The 22,750-nt window shown below is 42.3% G+C and overlaps 1 protein-coding gene across 1 annotated transcript; it reads left to right on the top strand.

Moving 5' to 3' along the window:
* Positions 1 to 22,390, top strand: LOC308300041 (anthrax toxin receptor 1-like). The gene is made up of 17 exons (XM_080743805.1): positions 1 to 331; positions 1,874 to 1,945; positions 4,053 to 4,124; positions 4,506 to 4,587; positions 5,131 to 5,235; positions 5,515 to 5,583; positions 7,810 to 7,890; positions 9,561 to 9,621; positions 10,136 to 10,231; positions 13,494 to 13,563; positions 15,097 to 15,175; positions 15,502 to 15,597; positions 16,979 to 17,029; positions 17,778 to 17,873; positions 19,097 to 19,270; positions 21,181 to 21,261; positions 22,191 to 22,390. The coding sequence occupies exons 1-17, from the start codon at positions 216 to 218 to the stop codon at positions 22,227 to 22,229; spliced, it is 1,440 nt and encodes a 479-aa protein (XP_080599931.1). The 5' UTR covers positions 1 to 215; the 3' UTR covers positions 22,230 to 22,390.
* The last annotated feature ends 360 nt before the right edge of the window (positions 22,391 to 22,750 follow it).

Consider the following 22,750-nt stretch of genomic DNA (forward strand, 5'->3'; position numbering starts at 1 on the left):
GATAGCAATGTGATCCCTCTCAGGACCAGCTATTACACAGACACAGTGCAACAATGTAACCCCATCGAACTTACCGAAATAACGGATCATAACAGCAATGTCGGTCATCCGGAAGCAATTCCAGACGTTGTTTTTAAACACTGACAGTTCGGCTGGCTGACAGTTTACGTGCGATCAAGCACTGATTTTATGATTTTACATGAATACATGGCGTGATGGACCGGTTATGCAGCAAACTGTTTTTTGTAACATGCGTTATCGGCGCATCTTTGGGTGAACGTGAGGACACGTCTTGTGATGGAGCCTTTGATATTTATTTTGTTTTAGACAGGTAGGCTTTATGGCTGTGTGTGTGTGTGTGTGTGTGTGTGTGTGTGTGTGTGTGTGTGTGTGTGCGCGCGTGCGCGCGCGCGCGCGTGCCTGCGTGCGTGCGTGTGTGTGTGCTTGCTGTCAGTGGTGAAAAAATACTCATGTCTTAAAGTATCAAAACTGAAATTTACAAATAGCTGTTTCAAGTAGAACCAGATATTCAAAATTTACTTGAGTAAAAGTAGCCTACAAAAGTATTGATAGGCTATCAAAATGTACTCAAACTAAAGTAACAAAATTAGAATGTACTCATCATTAGACAAATATTTTGAAAATGGCAGATCTACAAGCTCACAATGCATTATTGCATCGCAACGCATTGTGAGCTTGTAGATATTATGCTATTTTCAAATGGCCACAAACATTTATATGGCTGAAGTGGCTATTAATGTATGATTAGTAATACAAATCTAAATCTATAAAGTAACTATAGCTAAAGTTGTCAAATAATGTAGTGGAGTAAGGTACTCAAGTAAATATACGTAGCCTACTATTTACATTACTTTACACCACTGCTTACTGTACATATAGCAGTTTTGATAGACAAACTGCTTGTTTTTAATACTAAATCTGCACACAAAACAGATGTGTGTGTGTACATTTCAACAGTCAGCATGTTTTAAATTGTTCTCCTGCAATCAGAATGGCGTTAGAGCTCTGTAGAAAGTAAATATCTTGGAGTCAGTCATTTCCATCCATGTATGGATGTGTTTGGTGCTGCCACTACAAAGGTTTGGCTGCATGTGCTTATTTTTAGGACATGATGAAGGCTACTTGGCCTGTGTGTGTGTGTGTGTGTGTGTGTGTGTGTGTGTGTGTGTGTGTGTGTGTGTGTGTGTGTGTGTGTGTGTGTGTTTTGTGTGTGTGTGTGTGTGTGTGTGTGTGTGTGTGTGTGTGTGTGTGTGTGTGTGTGTGTGTGTGTGTGTGTGTGTGTGTGTGTGTGTGTGTGTACTGGTGCAGAGTTCATCTGCAAACATTCAGTTATTCTGTTGTGGAAAGTGACAATGAGGTCTATTGTAGCTGTGCTATAACCTAATCTACTGGGTCCCTTTATTTTTTATTTCCTACATTTTGGGTTTTGATTAGGCTATTATTATTTCAAATACATTTAAAAAAAAAAAATCCTAAAAACGAAATTCACTGATTTGAAGAAATCAAAGAAAAATCGAAGAAATGACATACATTAGAAAACAAATGTTAAGAAGTTGTGAAAATAGCCTATCTACAAGCTCACAACGCGGCGTGAAACGTCACGTTGTGAGCTTGTAGATCTGCTATTTTCACTTTAGTTTGGGTATCGGGCCAATGTCTAATTTCTCTTTTGGGTCTTCTTGAGCTAAATGGTTTGCGAACCACTGCTATAACCTAGTCTGTTGCTTCCATTCTCTCTGATTTCCAAGATGTCAGGGGAAACACCTTACACCTGCACTTAGAACTAATCTGAGTCAAACAACACGACAGCAAGTTTGTCCCCCATTCATCAATCTGGTCCCTGATTTTGCAGGTCAGGGAGCGTATCGAAGCACTGGGGAGAGATCTATGATTTTGTGGAGAGACTCACCAACAGGTTTGTCAGGTAAGGAAACTGGCAACACACTGTTCTATCCCCCTTTCTTTTATGTTATGTTCAGCTCTCCTTTCATCTCCCTATACTAAGGCCTTGAAAAGTTAATTATTTTTTCACACTGTTTACACAGTGAGAGATCCGTATCGCCCCGTAATTACAATCCAAACAGTGAAACTAGGACAAATCTATTTTTAGGAGCAGCAGATATAAGGTAGCCTACTGCCAACTACTCTAAAATACCCAGGGCAGGGGATGTGTTGAGCTGAGAGTGTGAGAGATATTTTTGAGACTTAATTGTGGGGTACTAAGTTTAAGCTTAGGAACACCCGTTCCAGATGTTAAGGGTGGTTTAGACCATAACAAAGACACAAGGAAGGCATTTCAGCATGAACGGGTGGCACAAAGAATGGAGGGTGGTGCTAACACAGTAAAAGAGAGTGTAAACAACATGGACCATGTCATGTCATGCTCAGTAGCCACAGTTATGGCACCTACTGTACTCCCTCTGTAGGTCAACTGTACCCTGCAAGCCAAATGACGTCATGATGACGTTATGATAACGTCCTCCTCCAGTGACTCCGGTGACATTCAGAACTAGGCCAGATCACTGCCCATACTGTATGGAGATGATCTTGACATCATTACCAGGACGTCATATGGACTATAGGATTATTGTTATTGTTTGTAAAGTTAGTTAAAATATGAGCATGTAAGGTTACATTCTGGGACATATTTGACTAGTTATGATGAGTGTATCTGGACTCGATCGGACCCTCTCTGATTAATCCAGTACGTCCGTTTTCGTGGGCAGGATTTATGTTGGTTGAAATCAGGTGATATTCGAGACGTCACTGATAGGGCTGTCACGATATGACATTTTACATGACGATTAATTGTCACTCAAATAATTGGCGATTAACGATTTAATTGTGTTTTTGTCGTTGATAATTACATTTCTGTTTGGCTTTTAGGCTTTGAAGTTGTACATGGTAGATATGAGACATAACCTAAATATACAAAGAAATTACTGACATATTTGACAACTTACTACTTAAAAAATAACGTTGATAGTGGAAATAGCCGATCTACAAGCTCACAACGCGTCGCGTTATTTCCACTATTTCTGAAATTTTTCAACATTCACGATTATGACGATTATGACAAAATAATTGCGATAATGTCAAATAATCACGATTAGACGATTATGTAATAATTGTGACAGCCCTAGTCACTGATTGGTCCAGGTCCTGACCGTGCTTGCTGGGATAGCGTTATGGGTACGACATGGCATTAGCACAGCAACGGTTATCCTAACATACGTGTAATTCATTATTAGTGTTATTATCATGCACATACTAATAACCCAAATAATCAGGTTATGACAATAATCCCATTGAAGCCTTGTATGGCATTTGTGTGGGGGTACTCAACTTAAGATGGCTCAGGGGCCACGCAGCAAATACAACAAGTCAGAGGGCTGCAAGATAAAAATGACGGTCCTATTTTGGGCGTTTAGACAATGATTTTGTAACGCACTGCATGAGTAGTCTAAAAATGAAGGAAACACACTAGAAAACAACCACATTTCCATCTATAAGGCCAATCCTCATTGAACAAAAAGATTGTCGTTGAATTATTAATGATGAAATTAGGAAGTTTCTTCTTTTGGAACAAGCAAAATACCTAGAGAAACCTAGAGAAAATAGCAAAACAAGACAAAAATTGATTCTTAGTGGTTTTGGAGAATAACTGAAAAACTATAAGAATCGATGTGTCCACACTGAAAGTAGACAGAATATATTTGTATTAGTATAACCATGACAGGCCGCATAGACATGCTGCAGGGGCCGCATGCGGCCCACATGCTATAGGTTGAATAGCGCTGCATCAGTGTAATCACAACAATAAGCTGGTTTGTAGAACATCTTTTACCAAAAGGCATGCAGGTTTCTCTTGTCAATAATTTCTTAGTTACATCGTACGGCTACATATTAAGATGAAATGGATGTATTTGTCATGCTCATGCAAGTATGTGAAATGTAAAAAAAAAAAAAAAAAATCATTTATTCAGAACATAATATTCAAATGTATGTGTGCAAATGTGTGTCTGTTCCAGTCCTAGGATGAGGGTATCATACATTGTCTTTTCATCAAGAGCAGAAGTAATACTGCCACTCACTGGAGACAGGTACCATCTCTCTCTCTCTCTCTCTCTCTCTCTCTCTCTCTCTCTCTCTCTCTCTCTCTCTCTCTCTCTCTCTCTCTCTCTCTCGTTGTGTGTGTTTGTTTATGTTCTATTTGATTTAAAAGCACCTTTTACCATTCTCCCCATCGACACAAAACTTCTTTACTGAAGACCAAACATACAGTATATCCAGGTGGCTGTTAAGCTAAACCACCGTTTCTTGTTTCAGTATTAATTCAAAGTGTAAGTCATGTTGGTTCATGTGGTCCTTCACGTTAGTTTATGTCATGTGGTCATTCATGTTGGTTCATGTGGTCATTCATGTTAGTTTATGTCATGTGGTCATTCATGTTAGTTGATGTGGTCATTCATGTTTGTTCACAGGGCTGAAATTGCAGAGGGTTTAAAACAGCTGAGCGAAATACGACCTGCAGGTGAAACATACATGCATGAAGGCATGATAGCGGTAGGCATTCTTATGGCATATAGCCTCTCATTCATTCTTTATCTGTTGAATAAAATTAAAGTAGTGTTGCTTTTGCAAAAAAAGGGGGTTATCATTTTCCATTTACTCCTCCCCTGCAGGCAGGGGCGTCACACCAAATTCTGGGCCCTGGGTACAAGGATTCACTGCGGGCCCCCCATGAATGTTAACTATTGAAAAATAGCAGATATACAAGCTCACAGCGCGGCACCGAGTGTAGATCTGCTATTTTTGAAGAATTGTGAAAATGTGTGCAAGAAACGTATGTTTCCATGTCAGGTGCTCAAACCTTGAGTTTGAGTTACAAATGTCCGCTTAAACAATACATATATTCAAAGATTTACACACATTTCACAACTTTTCAAAAATAGCAGATCTACAAGCTCGCAGCGAGGCACTCGGTGCCGCGCTGTGAGCTTGTATATCTGCCATTTTTCAATAGCTAAAGTATACTAGGGCCCCTCCATTTTGGGCCCTAGTAACTCAGTCCCACTTTCCTCCCCCTTGTGACGCCCCTGCCTGCAGGTATCAGAGCAGATGCGGGTCCAGACCTCACGGTCATCCAGTATCATCATTGCTCTGACTGACGGCAAACTGGAGGTTTACCCATATGAACTGACAATACAGGAGGTAATACACGGGCATGCACACATGCAAACGCACGCACACACACACAGCCAGGCCTGAAGCCCAGATTATTATGAGCCCATATTTCTAATATCCCCTTTGGAAGAGTGTCCAATGTTTGGTTTCCCATGCAGGAGTCCTGTGTTCAAGGTACATGTAGTGCTGTGTGTGTCACACCACACGCATACAGCACAGAGACACATAGAGTACATGTATGCAGTCACACAAACACAGAAATTACGATGGTCCAAATTATAATAATAATTACCCTGTGCTAATTAGGCAGACAAAGTCAGAGGGTATGGTGCCAGGGTGTACTGTGTTGGAGTCCTGGGATTTGACCACAAACAGGTAGAGCATTTATGTATTAATTTATTACTTTTTGTTGTTAGCTATTTTCATTTTCCAAATATGGTATAATCACAAGAAGGCTTGCAAAGCATGCATACGTGTGTGTGTGTGTGTGTGTGTGTGTGTGTGTGTGTGTGTGTGTGTGTGTGTGTGTGTGTGTGTGTGTGTGTGTGTGTGTGTGTGTGTGTGTGTGTGTGCGTGCGTGCGTGCGTGCGTGCGTGCGTGCGTGCGTGCGTGTGTGTGTGTGAGTGAGTGTGCGAGTGTGCGTGCGTGCATACCGGTACGTGTGTGTGTGTGTGTGTGTGTGTGTGTGTGTGTGTGTGTGTGTGTGTGTGTGTGTGTGTGTGTGCGTGCGTGTGTCTGTGTCTGTGTGCGTGTGTCTGTGTGTCTGTGTGTGTGTGCATGTGAACTTCTCACAGGAATAGTGAGACAAGGTTTAGGTTAAAGATAGGATATGGGTTAAGGTCCGACTGTACTGGTGAAATTCATGGTTTGATTTTGTGGTTAGAGGCTGAGCAACCAAACCTGTATTGGTGTTACTCTGTGTTTATGTGTGTGTGTGTGTGTGTGTGTGTGTGTGTGTGTGTGTGTGTGTGTGTGTGTGTGTGTGTGTGTGTGTGTGTGTGTGTGTGTGTGTGTGTGTGTGCGTGTGTATGATGGTGTAAAATAAATCAGTACTGTAACTGCTTGTTGCCTAGATGCACTGAAACAGGAGGAGGGCCAGGAGGCTAACTGTATTATCAGTTTCCTGATGCCCAATAAAATGCCTGATAATCCAATCTCCATCTTAGGACAACCCTTGTAAAATATGATACAGTCTGCTTTGTTTGTGGACAGGCTACTGCTTTCCAATCATTTCTAAAAGTTGGAAAGGGGAGCAAAAGGTCATGCACGTGTTAAACACAAATGCAAGTGTGCATTATTATGTCTTTAAGGACAAAATCTAAACTTAAATGTAATTTCCCCCAATAACAATAGGTACATTTACACACTGGAATATGGTCATTGCACTGTAACTACATATGAGCAGCCATGTAATGAATACATTTATTTTGACTTGAGCCAGCAGAGCGCGCAAGTAATGCCATCGGCTGGGTATGTACAGTATGTCGGTGGCCTTCTTTGTTTAGGCCTGTAGCCCAATCAGGGACCAGCATTTCTGGCAACGTCATCATTAACAGCCAATGAGGGACCAGCATTCCTGATGATGCTGGCGGTGATGTCACTGGCATCGCCAGTGGTGATATCTGTGGTGACTGCACCACATGGCACGCTCTGCTGGCGCTCAAGTAGGCCATACATGGCCTACTTGTGCACAAGGTGAAAGTTGGCACCTCGAAAGAGTGCAGTTCCAGTTTTAAATGTCTTAACATGGAAAATAACATTTAGGAAGCAGCAGCTGTAGGGCCTGCTACTACTACAGAATGTCCTCCTACCCTGTCTGTTGATAGATCTATATGCTGTGGTCTAAGGGGGAAGTAATTACATCATGCTCTAATTGGACGGTGCAAGGCATACTTCCCGTTCTCCTGTCATTAGAGCGGGAGATAAAAGCTTTGGGCGGCAACCAGAAGCAACCTCCTGTTAAAAAGGACTCGCTGCATTATAGAACAGATTTAGTTTGAAGGGCGGCCACCCAGCCTTTCATTAAATAATAATACATCAAAGCACTGCAAAAAAAAAAACGATCAAAGAACAGTTATGATTTATCTTGAAACGAAGGGAACACTTGATTTCAATTGATTGATATTAAATGTGTTTTTCCTTTCCTTCTTCGGGACCTGTATCTGTGTCCAGATGGTAGTGGTATGAAGAATGTTTGGGTGCTCAGATCATTAGTTATATTGGCCGCTGTGCCGGTGATGTTGTTGTTTGTCAGACTGAGAACTCAGACCTCTTTGCATTCATATTGTATCATACACACAAAACACTACCTTCTTTGTTCACATCTTTTGTTTCTTTGTAGACCTTATTTAATTTGGTTTCAGCTTCACCAAGCTGATAATTGCTTACCGTATGATTACCAGATGGCCTCTTTAAGCTACAGTGTATGCCCTTCTCCCTATCACCTTGTATCAGTTATTTTCACTATTCGTCGTATAACAAAGTATATAGTGTGTAAGTGGTTAATTACTTACTCTGGCCTGGCACTCACTCTAGATTAAAGTGTCTGCTAAATACTACTACATTGTAAATTAGCAGTTTTTTTCACCTTCTATCTTGCAGCTCGCTAACATAGCAGACGGTACAGATCAAGTGTTCCCAGTGTTGTCTGGATTCCACGCCCTCAAGGACATAGTCGACTCGGTAAATATTATGTTCTCTCAGCATGTGTTGTTTCAGATTACTCATGTTACCAAATACTTCACCACATGCATTCTGTACAAGTAAAGCCGGGGTCTTCAACAGGGGGTCCTCAGAGTTACTACAGGGGGTCCTCCAAATCTTTGTGTGGCTTTTTTCCCCTCCTTTTTTATATTAACCACTTGAACCCTAGCGTCCATATTCTGAGAACCTTAGCCAAAAAATAGCAGATCTACAAGCTCACAATGCGAGGCGCTGTGAGCTTGTAGATCTGCTATTTTCGGCTAAGAAGTTTGGTGTAGAGGGGGAAAAAGAGCAGACTAAGTACAGAGTGAAAGGTCAAGCTTATTAAGTACTGACGGTTCAAGTTGTCTGGCCTTGTGGCATAGGAGTCTGGATGTTGATGTGTTGTATGTGCTCTCTGTATCATAGTTATTTTATATTCTTATGTGTTGTGTTGATGTCAGGTGTTTTGCTTTTTGTGTTTTCTTTTTGTATATTGTATGCTTTTTTGTTTTGTCTGAATTTTGATTGTGGTCTTTTATTGTATTGTATATGTGGTTTTGTGTGTCTTTAAAAAAAAGGAAAAAAAAAAACGAAATAAACATATTGTTTAAAAAAAAATGTCTGAAAACACAAATTGACATGAATCCAAAATACACCCTTGATTGTGCTGTCAAACGATGAGGGGCCCTGCTTCATCTCTCTCTCAACTAAGGGGTCCTTGGCCTGAAAACATTGAAGACTCCTGGTCTTAGTCTGCTCTTTTTCCCCTCTACACCAAACCTCTTTGCCGAAAATAGCCGATGTACAAGCTCACAACGCCTCGCAGCGTGAGGCGTTGTGAGCCTGTAGATCTGCTATTTTTGTTCTCAGAATATGGACACTAGGGTTAATATAAAAATCAAACCTCGGTTCGAAGTGAAGCGGTGAACTTTTATTCTATGTGTTCTAGAGTTATGAACTCTGTGATCTATACATTCTTTATATTCTGAATGAATTAATGATTTTATCTGGAGGGCCGAATTGTCATGTGAAGCTTGACCAATCCTCAAAGTATCCAATCATCAGACCGGGACGGACACTACACACATACGTACGTACGTACGTACGGACGGACGTACGGACGTACGGACGTACGGACACTACACACATACGTACAGACGTACGGACGGACGGACGGACGGACGGACGGACGGACGGACGGACGGACGGACGGGACAGGACAGATAAAACCTATTCATTCTGAACTGAAATGGCCATATATGGACATGGGACACACATTTTGCTTTTTGAAAAAGCCTATTCATTCTGGACTGATATTCTGGACGTACGAGACAGAAAAAACCTGTTCATTCTGGACTGGAGTGACCATATATGGACATGAGGTGACATACATTTTGTTTTTGAAAAAGCCTGTTCATTCTGGACTGAGATGACCATATATGGACATGAAACACACATTTTGTTTTTGAAAAAACCTGTTCATTCTGGACTGAAATGACCATATATGGGCGTGGGACACACAAAGCCACTCATTGGAAGCGGTTTTCACCGCTTCAAAAAAAGATTTGGAGGACCCCCTGTAGTAACTCTGAGGACCCGCTAGGGGTCCCGGAGCCCCTGTTGAAGACCCTTAATTGTCCTAACCTGTTCTCTGTGTATATTTTCAGATTCTGAAACAGTCCTGCACAGAAATATTTAGAATAGAGCCATCAAGTGTTTGTGTGAATGGTAAGTTGATTTGGGAAGATTTTACTCATCCACTATAAACAAAATAATTATAAATAACGATTTACTCAATTTGCACAAAATGCAATAAGTGTGTCATTGTCTGCCTGTCAATAATGGATGTCTGTCAGACCTGTTAGGTCACAACAAAATGAAACAGTAAACACAATGTCCTCTATTTCTTCCCAGATATGTTCATTTTACCACAGCAATAAATTTGTCAGTTTCTTCACTCATTGTTCTTTTCTCATGTCCATTGTAAACATCGGTAACCACTCTCTAAGCACAGGCCTCTACTGTGCAGCTACTTCCACTGCTGGAGTCATATATTTGTTATTATGTTAGATTCTTAATGTGTGTCTCTGAAGAATTAAAATATGCTGCCACTGCTCTGTAACCACTTTATAATCTCTCTCTCTCTCTCTCTCTCTCTCTCTCTCTCTCTCTCTCTCTCTCTCTCTCTCTCTCTCTCTCTCTCTCTCTCTCTGTCTGTCTTTATAAAACTGATGCTTCCCAGAGTCGTTCAACATTGTGTTGAGGGGGAGTGGCTTCAGCGGGGCCAGGAGGTCTGAGGGCGTGCTCTGTTCTCTCACAGTCGACCACAGGACATACAGTCAGTACAAAACATGTTGCCGACGTAAATATTTAACCACCCAGAGTGCTTGTGACCAAAATGATAATTACACTGGAATCTGGATCCATTTGGAACACATGTTCTTGTACTCCTTTTCCCGAAAGGTTGGTTCATTTCCGCCCAAAAGCTCCTATAATAGTTGTTGCACCTTGACCAAAATCATTTTGTCGAGTTCTGAGTTGAAAGAAATTGGTCACTCGTCTTGATGAATGTTATAGGGCATTCACCAAATATTTGAATATTCGAATATTCGAATATCAAAGTCACTATTCGACGTTGTTCACCAAAGTCGAATATTCGCTTATTTTAATTTTTGTATTGTTTCTCTTTATAAGAAGAGGAAGAAAGGAAGAATGAGTTGTCAATGCCCCTGGTGGATGAATTTGTTAATGCTCTATACCAGGGGTTCTCAAACCTGTTTTGGGGCCGTGAGCTCCAAAATAAACACATTTGAACTGGGGACCCCCACCCTGACAAGCACTTGGAATTGTAGGTATTACATTTAATGTGACAAATGTGATAAATATTGTGAAGATAGCAGATCGGCTATTTTCACAATGTTTGCCTCTTGCTTACTTACAGTAATATTTGACAGTTTGGCCAGTCCTGTCGAATATATGACTATTCGAATACTTTGAGGTTGAATAATTCGAATACTGAAAATCACTATTCGTGAATGCCCTAGAATGTTAGCATGGCAAAGTTATCCGTTGTCTCACTCCTTTGGAGATAATGGAGATGGGATGAAAGGATCTTAAAAGAAGGATGTGTCATCATTGTCCCCTTAACGTGTCGCATGCTGCATATCAGCTTCTATCTGTTCTCTATATAGCGTGATGGAAAGTCAGAGTCACTCTTGACTAGGATTCCGTCCTGCTCTGATCAAGACACACAGTGGGCTTTTTATTTATGTAAGTCAGAGAACAATGGAGACATTATGTGGTTGAACAGAGAGCATGAAGATGGTCCATGTCTCATTAGTCTATTAACAGCACACACACACACACACACAGGGGAAATTGGAGGGGTGGAGAGGGTGGGATAGATAAGGGTGGGGAGCTAGAGGGAGAATGAGGGAGGGAGGAAAAAGAGAAAGGGGGAAAACGAAGGAATGGAAGGAGGAAAGGAGAGAAATAGAAGGGCAGAGGGAGGAAGGGATGCACAGAGGAGGAAGAGAGTGAGTGTCTCAGAAAGGTCACTGACAGAACACAACACATGACCATTTTTACCATTCGTATTTTTAGCTCTGCATTTAAGCTTCTACAGTACTGTAGATGTCGGCCAGTTGATGTCCAACACTTTGTACATACAGTAGGCCTATACAGTATAGCAGGGGTCTTCAACAGGGGGTCCGGGACCCCTAGGGGGTCCTCAGAGTTACTACAGGGGGTCCTCCAAATCTTTGTGTGATAGAAACGTGTTTTTCCCCCTTTTTTTGAAGCGGTGAAAGCTGCTTCCAAGGAGTGGCTTTGTCTGTCCTGTACATGTTTTTTTTTGAGGATTCCCATAGATTCTCAAGGAGTGGCTTTGTCTGTCCCGTACATGCATGCAGAATTGAGGATTGGTCAAGCTTCACATGACAATTTGGCCCTCCAGACAAAATCATTCATTCATTCAGAATTATAGAACTAAAGCACATAGAAAGTATAGATCTAGAACACAGAATGTATAGATCTAGAACACAGATTTCATAGCTCTAGAACACATAGAATAAAGATTCACAAGTGAGCTTTTTCTTCCTGTATAGAAAGTCGATGGGAGCCCAACTTGATTTGGTCGCCCGAAGGTCGCCGACTCGGGCGCCCTAGCTAAATCACAAGCTCACTTAGCTTGTAGATCGTCTATTTTTGGCAAAGAGCTTTGGAGGGGGAAAAGAGCAGACTAATTGTACATTGAAAGTTCAAGTTTATTAAGTATTGAAAGTGTTCAAAATATAACCTATGATCGTGCTGTCAAACAATGAAACTATATGGAATCTATGAAAAGGTAGTGGGTGGGGCCGGGGGGTCCCTGCTTCATCTCTCTATCAATTAACGGGGTCCTTGGTCTGAAAACGTTGAAGACCCCTGCAGTATAGAAGGCTCGATAGGAGGCTAGATTCCCATTCAATCTGCTGTACACCTTCATCCCAGAGAGGATGAATCCTATACTGATTTTGGTGACCCCATGGCCTTTACTCTGTTGGTCTAATGGGCAGATTGCCATGAAAGTTGCTGAGCAAAATCATGCTCTCGGATGAACCCTAACTGTTTGAGTGACCCCTGCATGACCTTTCATCTGGTACCACCTGCAGGCCAAAAGTATGCGCACATGATTCATAATAATCGAATGGATTGACTCTAATAGTCGGAGGCCTTAGGGAGATAGAATGGTAATTTTGTGCTAATCAGTCTAAAAGCACCAAATTTTGCACAGATGTAGCCCAGAGCATGCTCTAATGATTTAGCTAGGGCGCCCGAGTCGGCGACCTTCGGGCGACCAAATCAAGTTGGGCTCCCATCGAATTTCTATACAGGAAGAAAAACCCAGAAAAAACATTTTTAGGATGTGATGGGTCATTTGTTTTTCACAAAAAACATTCCTTGGGCTACAAATGGCCCCAGAAAACGATGGTTTAGTGTTGAAAAGTGATGAGTCACTTTTCACTCACTTTTCACAGTTTTGTGGGGGTTTTCTGGGGCCATTTGTAGCCCAAGGAATGTTTGTGCGAAACAAATGCTTGCAATGGATTCAGCACCATGACAAATCCCTAGTTAGACCCCTCACATCCTACTTAAAAAAAAATGTTTTTCTGGGCATTTTCCTCCTGTATAGAAAGTCGATGGGAGCCCAACTTGATTTGGCCGCTGTGGCGAACCCGAAGGTCGCCGACTCGGGCGCCCTAGCTAAACCATTAGAGCATGCCCTGGGCTACATCTGTGTAAAATGTGGCGCTTTTAGACTGATTAGCACGAAATATCCCTAAGGCCTCCGACTATAAGGAGCTGCACAGCTTCAGGACTCTAGTCTTGTTTACAGCTTGGCTCATTTCCACACATAATGTTATTCTGTTCATTCTTTCACCATCGGTCTGGTCTTTCTCTGTCAACCTCTAACTCTCATTTCTTTCTTTATCTCCTTCACGTGTAGTGGCATATTATTTCAAATGATGTTAAGCTTGTGTGCATGAGTGTTAAACTCAATTCTCATTCTCTCATCACCCTCCCCCTCCCTCTCTCCCCCTCTTTACACACACGCACAGACCAGAAGCCCACAGTGGTTGAAGATGGCTATCTGTTATGTCCTGCCCCTGTACTCTATGAGGTCGGACAGTAAGTGCACGCACACATGCACGCACTCACTGACTCACGCACGCACAATTAATACATGAAATGTCAAGTGTCAAATTGAGTGTTCATGAGGTCAATACATTTCGCTGACCAAACGTTTATATTTAAAGGGATAGTTCACCCCCCAAAAATATATGTTTCTATTGATTACTGATGACCAACAGCGGTTCCCTATGTAGACACATAGGAGGCTCTTTGTGTCTCCATGGGAAAACCACTGCTGGTCATCAAATTATTGGCTTAGGAATGTGTCAAAAATATCCACGAATTGAAGTCTCCGTGGGGTGAGTAATCGATAGGGTGAAATATCCCTTTAATGATTGAGATGAGTTATTGACTGTTGTTATTTGTAGTATCATACATTCTAATTATTTAGTCATTGGCAACAATAATGACTATAATAATGTTCTAGACCAAAACCAGAAACCAAAACTAATAACTGATGATGTTTTTCAAATGTCATTGAACCAGTGGTTAACATAATTGTGGCTCACCAGTATATGACCACAGATAACATGTTTCTAATTTACTTCCTTTAGCAATGTATCATTATGGACAATGGTTGTTTATTGAAATGGATGCTCACTAAGAAAATGCGAAGTGCTAAATCAGTGCTTCAACACTACAATCTATTTAATTTCATTATTTATTGACTCATAACCACTGTATGCTGTTGAAGAAGAAGGGGATCAACTCTCTCTCTCTCTCTGTGTGTGTGTGTGTGTGTGTGTGTGTGTGTGTGTGTGTGTGTGTGTGTGTGTGTGTGTGTGTGTGTGTGTGTGTGTGTGTGTGTGTGTGTGTGTGTGTGTGTGTGTGTGTGTGCGCTTCTAACTTAGCTCTGCCTCTATAGACCCATTGAATTAAAATCCAATCAGAATCCTTTGCTATGTGTGAGGGGGATAGTGTCCTTGTTGCTGTTCTAGTAGCCTCGGAAACCCAGACTTTTATTTTGGCGATAGTGACTCCTACTGGTTGGTTGAGGTGCCTCTTCAGCAGGGAGGGTTTCAGAAGCAGCTGGGCACTCCATGTGTATTAGAAGGCATATGCCATGGCATTCAACTTCCTTCCCTGAAAAACAGTGGAAGTTGGCAGCAATTGGAATAGTAGCAATGAAATAAGAACGCAGATGATTAGCTCATATATGAATCTAGGCCATACGCTTTATGGTTTATATCCATATCTGTCCATCCATCTACCCTTTCTTACCTTCCTCCAGTCTTCCCACAGTGGCCAATGTATTTTATCACATCGTTGCTGTCGGACAGAAACCTCACCGCCGATACAAGCTCACAACGTGTCACGATGCTACACGTTGTGAGCTTGTAGGTCGGCTATTTTCACTATTTCTGAAAAAAAAAAAAAAAATCCTGAAAAGTGACAGTTTTGGATATATGCGGTTTCTACCAGTCAGCGACAACATTTTCCGATGAAAGCACAATAATAAATGTGTGAACTGCATTCGTTTTCTTTTTGCCTTCTCTGTGATATGTTGTGTTCCTCGTCTGGACCTTGTAGATCTGTAGATGTGCTGATCAGCTTAAACAACGGAGAATCCTACATCTCTAGTCCCATCACCATCTACGCAACTACATGTGTGAGTACTACAAATAAATAACTAACTACTGTACACTGGATGTATCAATGCAGGCAGGCATCAGCTAGTGTTCAAGTCAAACATGATGTATTATGCATGTTTTGAGCAGCGTCCAACTACTCTTACACTAGACACAAAATAGTAAAAATCCATGCCTACATGATTTGTGTGTTTCTGTGTATGTTTTGTGTGTGTGTGTGTGTGTGTGTGTGTGTGTGTGTGTGTGTGTGTGTGTGTGTGTGTGTGTGTGTGTGTGTGTGTGTGTGTGTGTGTGTGTGTGTGTGTGTGTGTGTGTGCGTGCATGTGTGCACGCGTGTATGTTCCAGTCCAGTGGGATCTGGGTGCTGTGGCTACTGTTGGCACTACTACTGCTACTGGCTCTGGTTCTAGCCTGGTGGTTTTGGCCTCTCTGCTGCACAGTGGTAAGTGTGTCTTTGTGTGTGAGTGTGTGTGTGTGTGTGTGTGTGTGTGTGTGTGCGTGCGTGCGTGCGTGCGTGCGAGCGTGCATGTGCATGTGCATTCGAGTGTATGAATCTAATTTGCGAGGTCGCCTGGACGAGGGTGTCTGATATTGAGAGACCTTGGGTTACACCTCTAATGATGTGTTACAATTTACAATTTAGGTGTTTAGCAGACCCAGCCGTCCATGGCCACTTACAAAGTGAAAACTCTGAGAAAGTGACATGAATACTTGTCAGACACAAACAGGCCAAGTGGTTGAGGAATTGGAGCGCTATAGGAGAACAAGGATGATATGGTACAAGGCAATTAACAAAACAAGCAAGCAACATACCATCTGTGTGGACGAGAAGGAAGTGCATCTTGTCACTGTCGGGCAGAAACCTTGTATCTCCAAGTTTCAAAATCTGTGCATTATTTCGCAACGTAAAGCCCTGCTTCATCATACGGGACTGGTGCACAAAACTAGTGAAAATAGCCGTAGATCGTCTATTTTCACTTGTTTAAATCATTTTTAAAATGATAAATACAAAACGAACGGTTTTGGACATACAAGGTTTCCACGCGACAACGACGATCTGCATGTTATAGTAGGAAATAAGAGCCAGACAGCGTAGAGGGACAGCATGGTGATTGGAAATGACTGTAGCAATAGGGTCCATGGCTGCTAATGAAGTGGGAGCTGAAGAGGAATAGGGTTTACAGACTGTGGAGGAAGGGAGGGGGGGATTCTATTATCTCTGACTGATAGAGGGAGGTCATTTCATTTCAGCTTAGGAGCCTGGGGAAAGAAGAGTCCTTGCTGGCTGAAGGCGAGCGGTGGCCAGAGTGGATAGATGACCTGTTAGGCCTATTAACTGATCTGTGCATGCGTGCATGCGTCGTGCGTGTTAGTGCATGCTGCCTTGTAGGTTATCGCCAATCAGTGTTGCATTGCTGATTCACGCACGTCGCTTAACACCAACTATACAGGTCTATTGTTAGGCATACAGGCTCCTTTCTTTGTTAAAACACCCTGTTGTTGTTTTTTTTAGGTGTGAACTTGGGGGTTGTTTGGCATCAGTGTATGTCCGTGTGTGTGAGAGGCGTGACACTGGTCAGAAAAGATACGGGATGGCGACTACCCGCCTGACCAGAACAATACAACACTGTCGCCAATGTTATCAAAATGTACCAGAACATAACCATCACCTGTGCTACTGCCAATCTTAGTAATTGTAACTGAATCCATTATTTCTATTGGCCAATACATTTGTAATGTGATCATTCTACTGTAACAGATACTAACTAGACCTGCAATAGACCTTGACAGACATAATAGTTCCACTATATTGTGTCTTATAGGTAATCAGAGAGCCCCCTCCAAATCGTCCCCCTCCACCACCTCCAGTGCCAGTAAGTACACTTTAAAGTTGTTGCCCGTGGACTTGTTCTGATGGCTGCTTTTTGCCCTTTTCAGCACCTTAAAATGCCCTATTTGTGGGTGGCTAGTGCACTGATCTTAACGTTTCTCAAAATAATATGTGTTCTGCAAAACACTAGCATTTCACAGAAATTCATGAGTTGCATTTGTAGTCCTACACCAGCCATTTTGAGGACCAACACAGGTGTTTTGATTAACCTAGAACATTGGTTCTATGCCAATCAGACAAATTGAACACCTGTGTTGGTCTTGGTCCTCAATATGGCCGGTTTAGGACTACAAATGCAACCCATGAATACAAATTGGCAATTTGGCATAACAAATTGTATTAGTGGCACTTCCCAAAACAACCAGGTGAGGGCGCCACATGCCTTTTTTTTCTCTATACATTTAAATCAAATTCAGTTGCATGGCTTTTTTTTTTCCTTTTTTTGTCATGAGGATTGTCATGACATGGTTAGGTTCACATGATTGTTTTATAGTTTCAGAATCACATGATCTGTGAATGTTTTTCAGAACCGCTAAATGCATTAGTGCACTGCAGCAGATGGCACAATCAGTATTAGTAACCAACAATGGCATATTCATTATACTTTTTGGGGGGAAATCTTAAAAACAAATCTCATATCTGAGCTATTATAACTTTCTCTAAATAGAAATATATATTGAGCCATATCTGTTTTAATTAATCAATAACCCCTGTTATCAACTATACTTCAGGAGCCAGAGGAAGAAATATTGCCGAAGCACAAATGGCCCACGGTAGATGCTTCATATTACGGAGGCAGGGGTCCTGGTGGAATCAAGAGAATGGAGGTAAGTATCCCAATATGCAACTATGGTGCTTAACACTTGCAGCTGGATGTTATGTCAAATACATCTTTATTATTTCTATTTCTCTTTTAAAGTTGGTCTTTCTTCACTTATACTAAATTATACCAATGCTCATGTGATCCTTTTTTTTCTTTTTTTATATATTAACCACTTCCATATTCTGAGAACTTTAGCCAAAAATAGAAGATCTACAAGCTCACAACGCGAGGCGTTGTTGTGAGCTTGTAGATCTGCTATTTTCGGCAAAGAGGTTTGGTGTAGAGGGGAAAAAGAGCAGACTAAAGGCCCATTCCCACTGGGCCAGATAACAGATAAAAACATCTCTTTCTCCATATATTTTTCCATTCAAAGTGGATGGTAGATACAGATAAAAAATATATCTACCACAGATATTTGCCACAGATACTTTTATCTGTGGCAAATATCTTTTTTATCTGTATCTACCATCCACTTTGAATTGAAAAATATCTGGAGAAAGAGATTTTTTTATCTGTTATCTGGCCCAGTGGGAATGGGCCTTTAGTAGGTCAAGTTTATTAAGTATTGATGGTTCAAGTGGTTAATTATCTGAAAACACAAATGGACACGAATCCAAAATACAGTGATGATTGTGCTGTTAAACAATGAAACTATATGGCATCTACGGTAAGGTTGTGGGGGTCCCTGCTTCTCGCAACTAAGGGGTCCTTGGCCTGAAAACATTGAAGACCCCTAGGGATTCGATATTTAAAGTTGTTCTTTAACAGTGATCGTTGGGATGCTCTGCAGAGTCCTGACACCAGGGACGTGCTGGCCATTGGGAAAAGCGGAACAACTCCCGAACGGCCGGTTCATTCTCGGCCGGTCCAGGCCGGGCCATTAGGAAAAAATGTAACTGTTTGCACAAAAGTAGTGAAAACAGATTTAAACTGTTTTCACTAGTTTAAATCATTTTTTAAATGATGAATACAAAACAAACGGTTTTGGACATACAAGGTTTCCACCCGACAACAACGAAATATAGGCCTAATTCATGTAATTGGCCCACTGGCTTGTCACTTGTCATGATCTGAAATGGCAAATCTTTGAGTAGCAGCAGCGCTATAGAGAGATCTCTCTCTCTATAGCGCGCAATGAGGGCCTCTCCAACTCTTTTTCCCGGGCTGAATCAGGGGCCCAGCACGTCCCTGCCTGACACACTTCATCTCTTTGATCTGCGTCTGTAGGTGCGCTGGGGTGAGAAGGGCTCCACGGAGGAGGGTGCACGGCTAGAGAAAGCTAAAAATGCCGTGGTAACCATGCCAGAGGAGGTGGAGGAGCCTGTTATTCGCAGACCCCCGCCCAGACCACCTCCCATCTACAACTCCCCACAGCAGTCTAAATGGTACACCCCTATCAAGGTTAGTAAACCATGCTAAGTCAACTGCAACCGTGAAATAATACAAGATAATGTGGATCGGGGGGGGGGCGCTCTCCATTCCGACATGTCGCCACTCCGACATTGACTTCTTATTGTCGGAGTGGCAACACTTCCATAGAGGTTAGGGTTAGGGTTAGGTATGCAACCTGGTGGATCTATCCCTGCGTTCTTGCAGGATGTTTCATCCACAGCAGTGGTTAGCATTCCTGGAAGTAACAAGGACACTTAAAGAGCTATATTTTCGTCCATGCCTTACCCCTTATCCCTAAACCTATTTGACATTTTTACTATTTTGAAAAACATTTTTGAATATTTATAATAGCTGATCTACAACCTCACAACAACAAAAAAAACTCACATTCAAAAATGTTTTTCAAAATTGTAAAAATGTCAAAGAGGTTTAGGCATAAGGGGTAAGGCATGGACAAATGTATAGCTGTTACACTTTTGCAACAGCAACCCCACTGTAGACCTGCAAGCACAGCGACCACCAGAATCATCTTTATTGTCACATCACAGGTTTGCAAGTGTGAGGCAGAGGTCCGATGTGCGAGGCAGAAGTGACCTTCCCTCTGTCCAGGCTAGGGCATCTGACGTATTCAATGCCGAGGCGATCCTGTCTCTAATACCTGCTCGAGTGCACAGGTTGCAAGATGAGCAGAGGTCTCTGTGGCCCGTCACCTGTCACGGACCCTGCTGCAGCGGGAAGCAGGGGCGTCACAAGGGGTAGGAAAGTGGGACTGAGTTACCAGGGCCCAAGGTGGAGGGGCCCTAATAACTTTATCTATTGAAAAATAGCAGATATACAAGCTCACAGCGCGGCACCGAGTGCTGCGCTGCGAGCTTGTAGATCTGCTATTTTTGAAAAGTCATGAAAATGTGTGCAAATCTTTGAATATGTATTTTTTTAAGCGAACATTTGTAACTCAAATTTTGCTTCCGGGGGGGTCCCTGGAACTAAATATTTTGAGATGGGGGTCCGTGGCCAAATTCATATCATTTTGGGGGTCCTTCACATGAAAAAGTTTGAGCATCACTGACATGGAAACATGGGTTTCTTGCACACATTTTCACAATTTTTCAAAAATAGCAGATCTACAAGCTCGCAGCGCGGCACTCGGTGCCGCGCTGCGAGCTTGTAGATCTGCTATTTTTCAATAGTTAACATTCATGGGGGGCCCGCAGTGAATCCTTGTACCCAGGGCCCAGAATTTGGTGTGACGCCCCTGGCGGGAAGATAGTCACTGTCTCGCCAGCTGATTGTTGAACTTTCTGCCGTCTTTGGCGAGGTGCTGCACGAATGCTGCGGCAGGCTCAAGAGTCCTGTTGCCACGGTATGCTGCTGAGAATGTCGGGTGCACTGGGTCGCTGCCGTAGAGACCGGTGGCCAAGAGTGGCTCAACCCCGGACTCAACCTCATGTCAAGAGAGAGCCACAAGGGCTCTCTCTCTCTCTCTTGACAAGAGTTGAGCTGATTACTTGCTTCTAGTCCGTAGCAAGGTACCGGGTGTCATCTCTTACACTCCTATACTCTGCGCCTCCGGTGTGCTGTGTAGCGGCTAATCTGGGAGGCCTGTATCTCCACAGACCACTCGTGAGCTACTCTTTTACCCATTTCACGTCATAGTCAGCTCTGGCTGAGGCAAGCTGATAGACTGCTGTGTATTGTGCTGTTCTTTTATGTGTGTGTATTTTATGTTTTGTGGTTGTTTTTTTTGTCTACTTGTCATGGGACAACAGATGCAAGTAGCTGCTAACTAACTCTTGGTGCAATCTATTTTTATTGTACATTGTACTTTGTCCATTCCTTATATAATGCATATTCTCCTTACATCAGAACAACCTGGTTTAATTTGTTTGTTTCTAAATTGATCATTTGTATTTTTTTAGGGGCGATTTGATGCATTGCTTGCCTTACTGAGAAGACAGTATGACAGAGTGGCTATCATGAGGCCCACACCACAGGACAAGGTTAGACCTCTGCATTCTTTCTTTCTGTAAAACAATCTAGCACTTGTTAGAATATCACAGATTATCCAATAGAACATGATAGAGGGTCCGAGAAGGGATGAGAAATAAAAAGGTAATGTTATTTATGCAATGTTATTAACTTTGGTTAATGAGGTAAGCTTTAAGTATAACTAGTCCTTACCCGCTCAAAGATATGAGCTCCGAAATGATGTGCAGTGTGTGGGTTATGGGGTGTGCACTGTGCACACCGTATATGAGGGATGGAAAGTAACTTTAACTGGTGCTTGCATGATAACATGTAGGAGCATCAATGTAAGAAATACCCGTTTCGTTTAATGGCTACAGAGATACTGTGTACCGATTTGCATGATTTTTGGACAACATCTGTAACAGGGCCAGACATCCCCCCCCCCCCCCCCCCCCGCCCACCCACCCACACACCCACCCACACACATACACACACACATACACACACACACACACACACACACACACACACACACACACACACACACACACACACACACACACACACACACACACAGCTGGTTAAACATTTTGCCTCATGCTAGATGCAGAATAGATATGCCTCATGCTAGATGCAGAATAGATACAGCATAAAAATGCTAATATACAGCATACGATTTGTGAAAGTGACAAACGGGCTTCACAGTTATGTCAGGTGTGTTCATATGCTAATGGTGATGCGATTTCAGATCAATTGCTCCAGGCACTGAGGAGAAACGCTGTGACAGACACTCACTCACTCACTCACTCACTCACTCACTCACTCAGACAGACATTCGGAAAATGATAGTATAATATGTTGCATAACACTGGTCTACTGTGTTTTGGCATGCATTGTAATCCATGATTAATGGCTGAAATGCTTTTTTTCTACCTCCTAATGATCTTTTCTTGTTTTACAGGGACGCTGTATCAACTTCACTAGAGTTCAGAGTCATTAGCTTACACCCCTAGATGGAGAGAGAGAGAGAGAGAGAGAGAGAGAGAGAGAGAGAGAGAGAGAGAGAGAGTAATGGAGGAATTGGCTGCAGTGTGTCCTTCGAAGTCAATTCCTCTTACTGTATGTGGAATGTTGGAATGAAATAAATTACTTTTAATTGTTTACTCCCCATTTTCTTTTGTCTCATCCTTCCAGCGATGCTTTATTTATACTCCGTCTTATACGACAGTGTTGTGTTGTTGACATTGATTTGTCATTTGTTGCTAATTGCAAATGTTGATAATTCATGAGCCTAACCTGTGATGTGTGAGCTTGTTAGTGATGAAGGGTGTCTTCATTTTTTTTTTCTACTCATGTGGGCGGCAGTGGCTCAGGAGGTAGAGGGCCCACTTGAGAACTGGAAAGTTCAATCCCGAGCAATCCCAGAGTTGGTGTTGAAGTGTCCCGGCTGACACTGAACAAGACACTGAACCCCTAATTGCTCCCGATGAGCAGGTTGGTGCCTTGCAAGGTACTGCACAA

The sequence above is a fragment of the Nannobrachium achirus genome, assembly GCF_963921795.1.
Source record: "Nannobrachium achirus genome assembly, chromosome: 15".
Classification (NCBI taxonomy): domain Eukaryota; kingdom Metazoa; phylum Chordata; class Actinopteri; order Myctophiformes; family Myctophidae; genus Nannobrachium; species Nannobrachium achirus.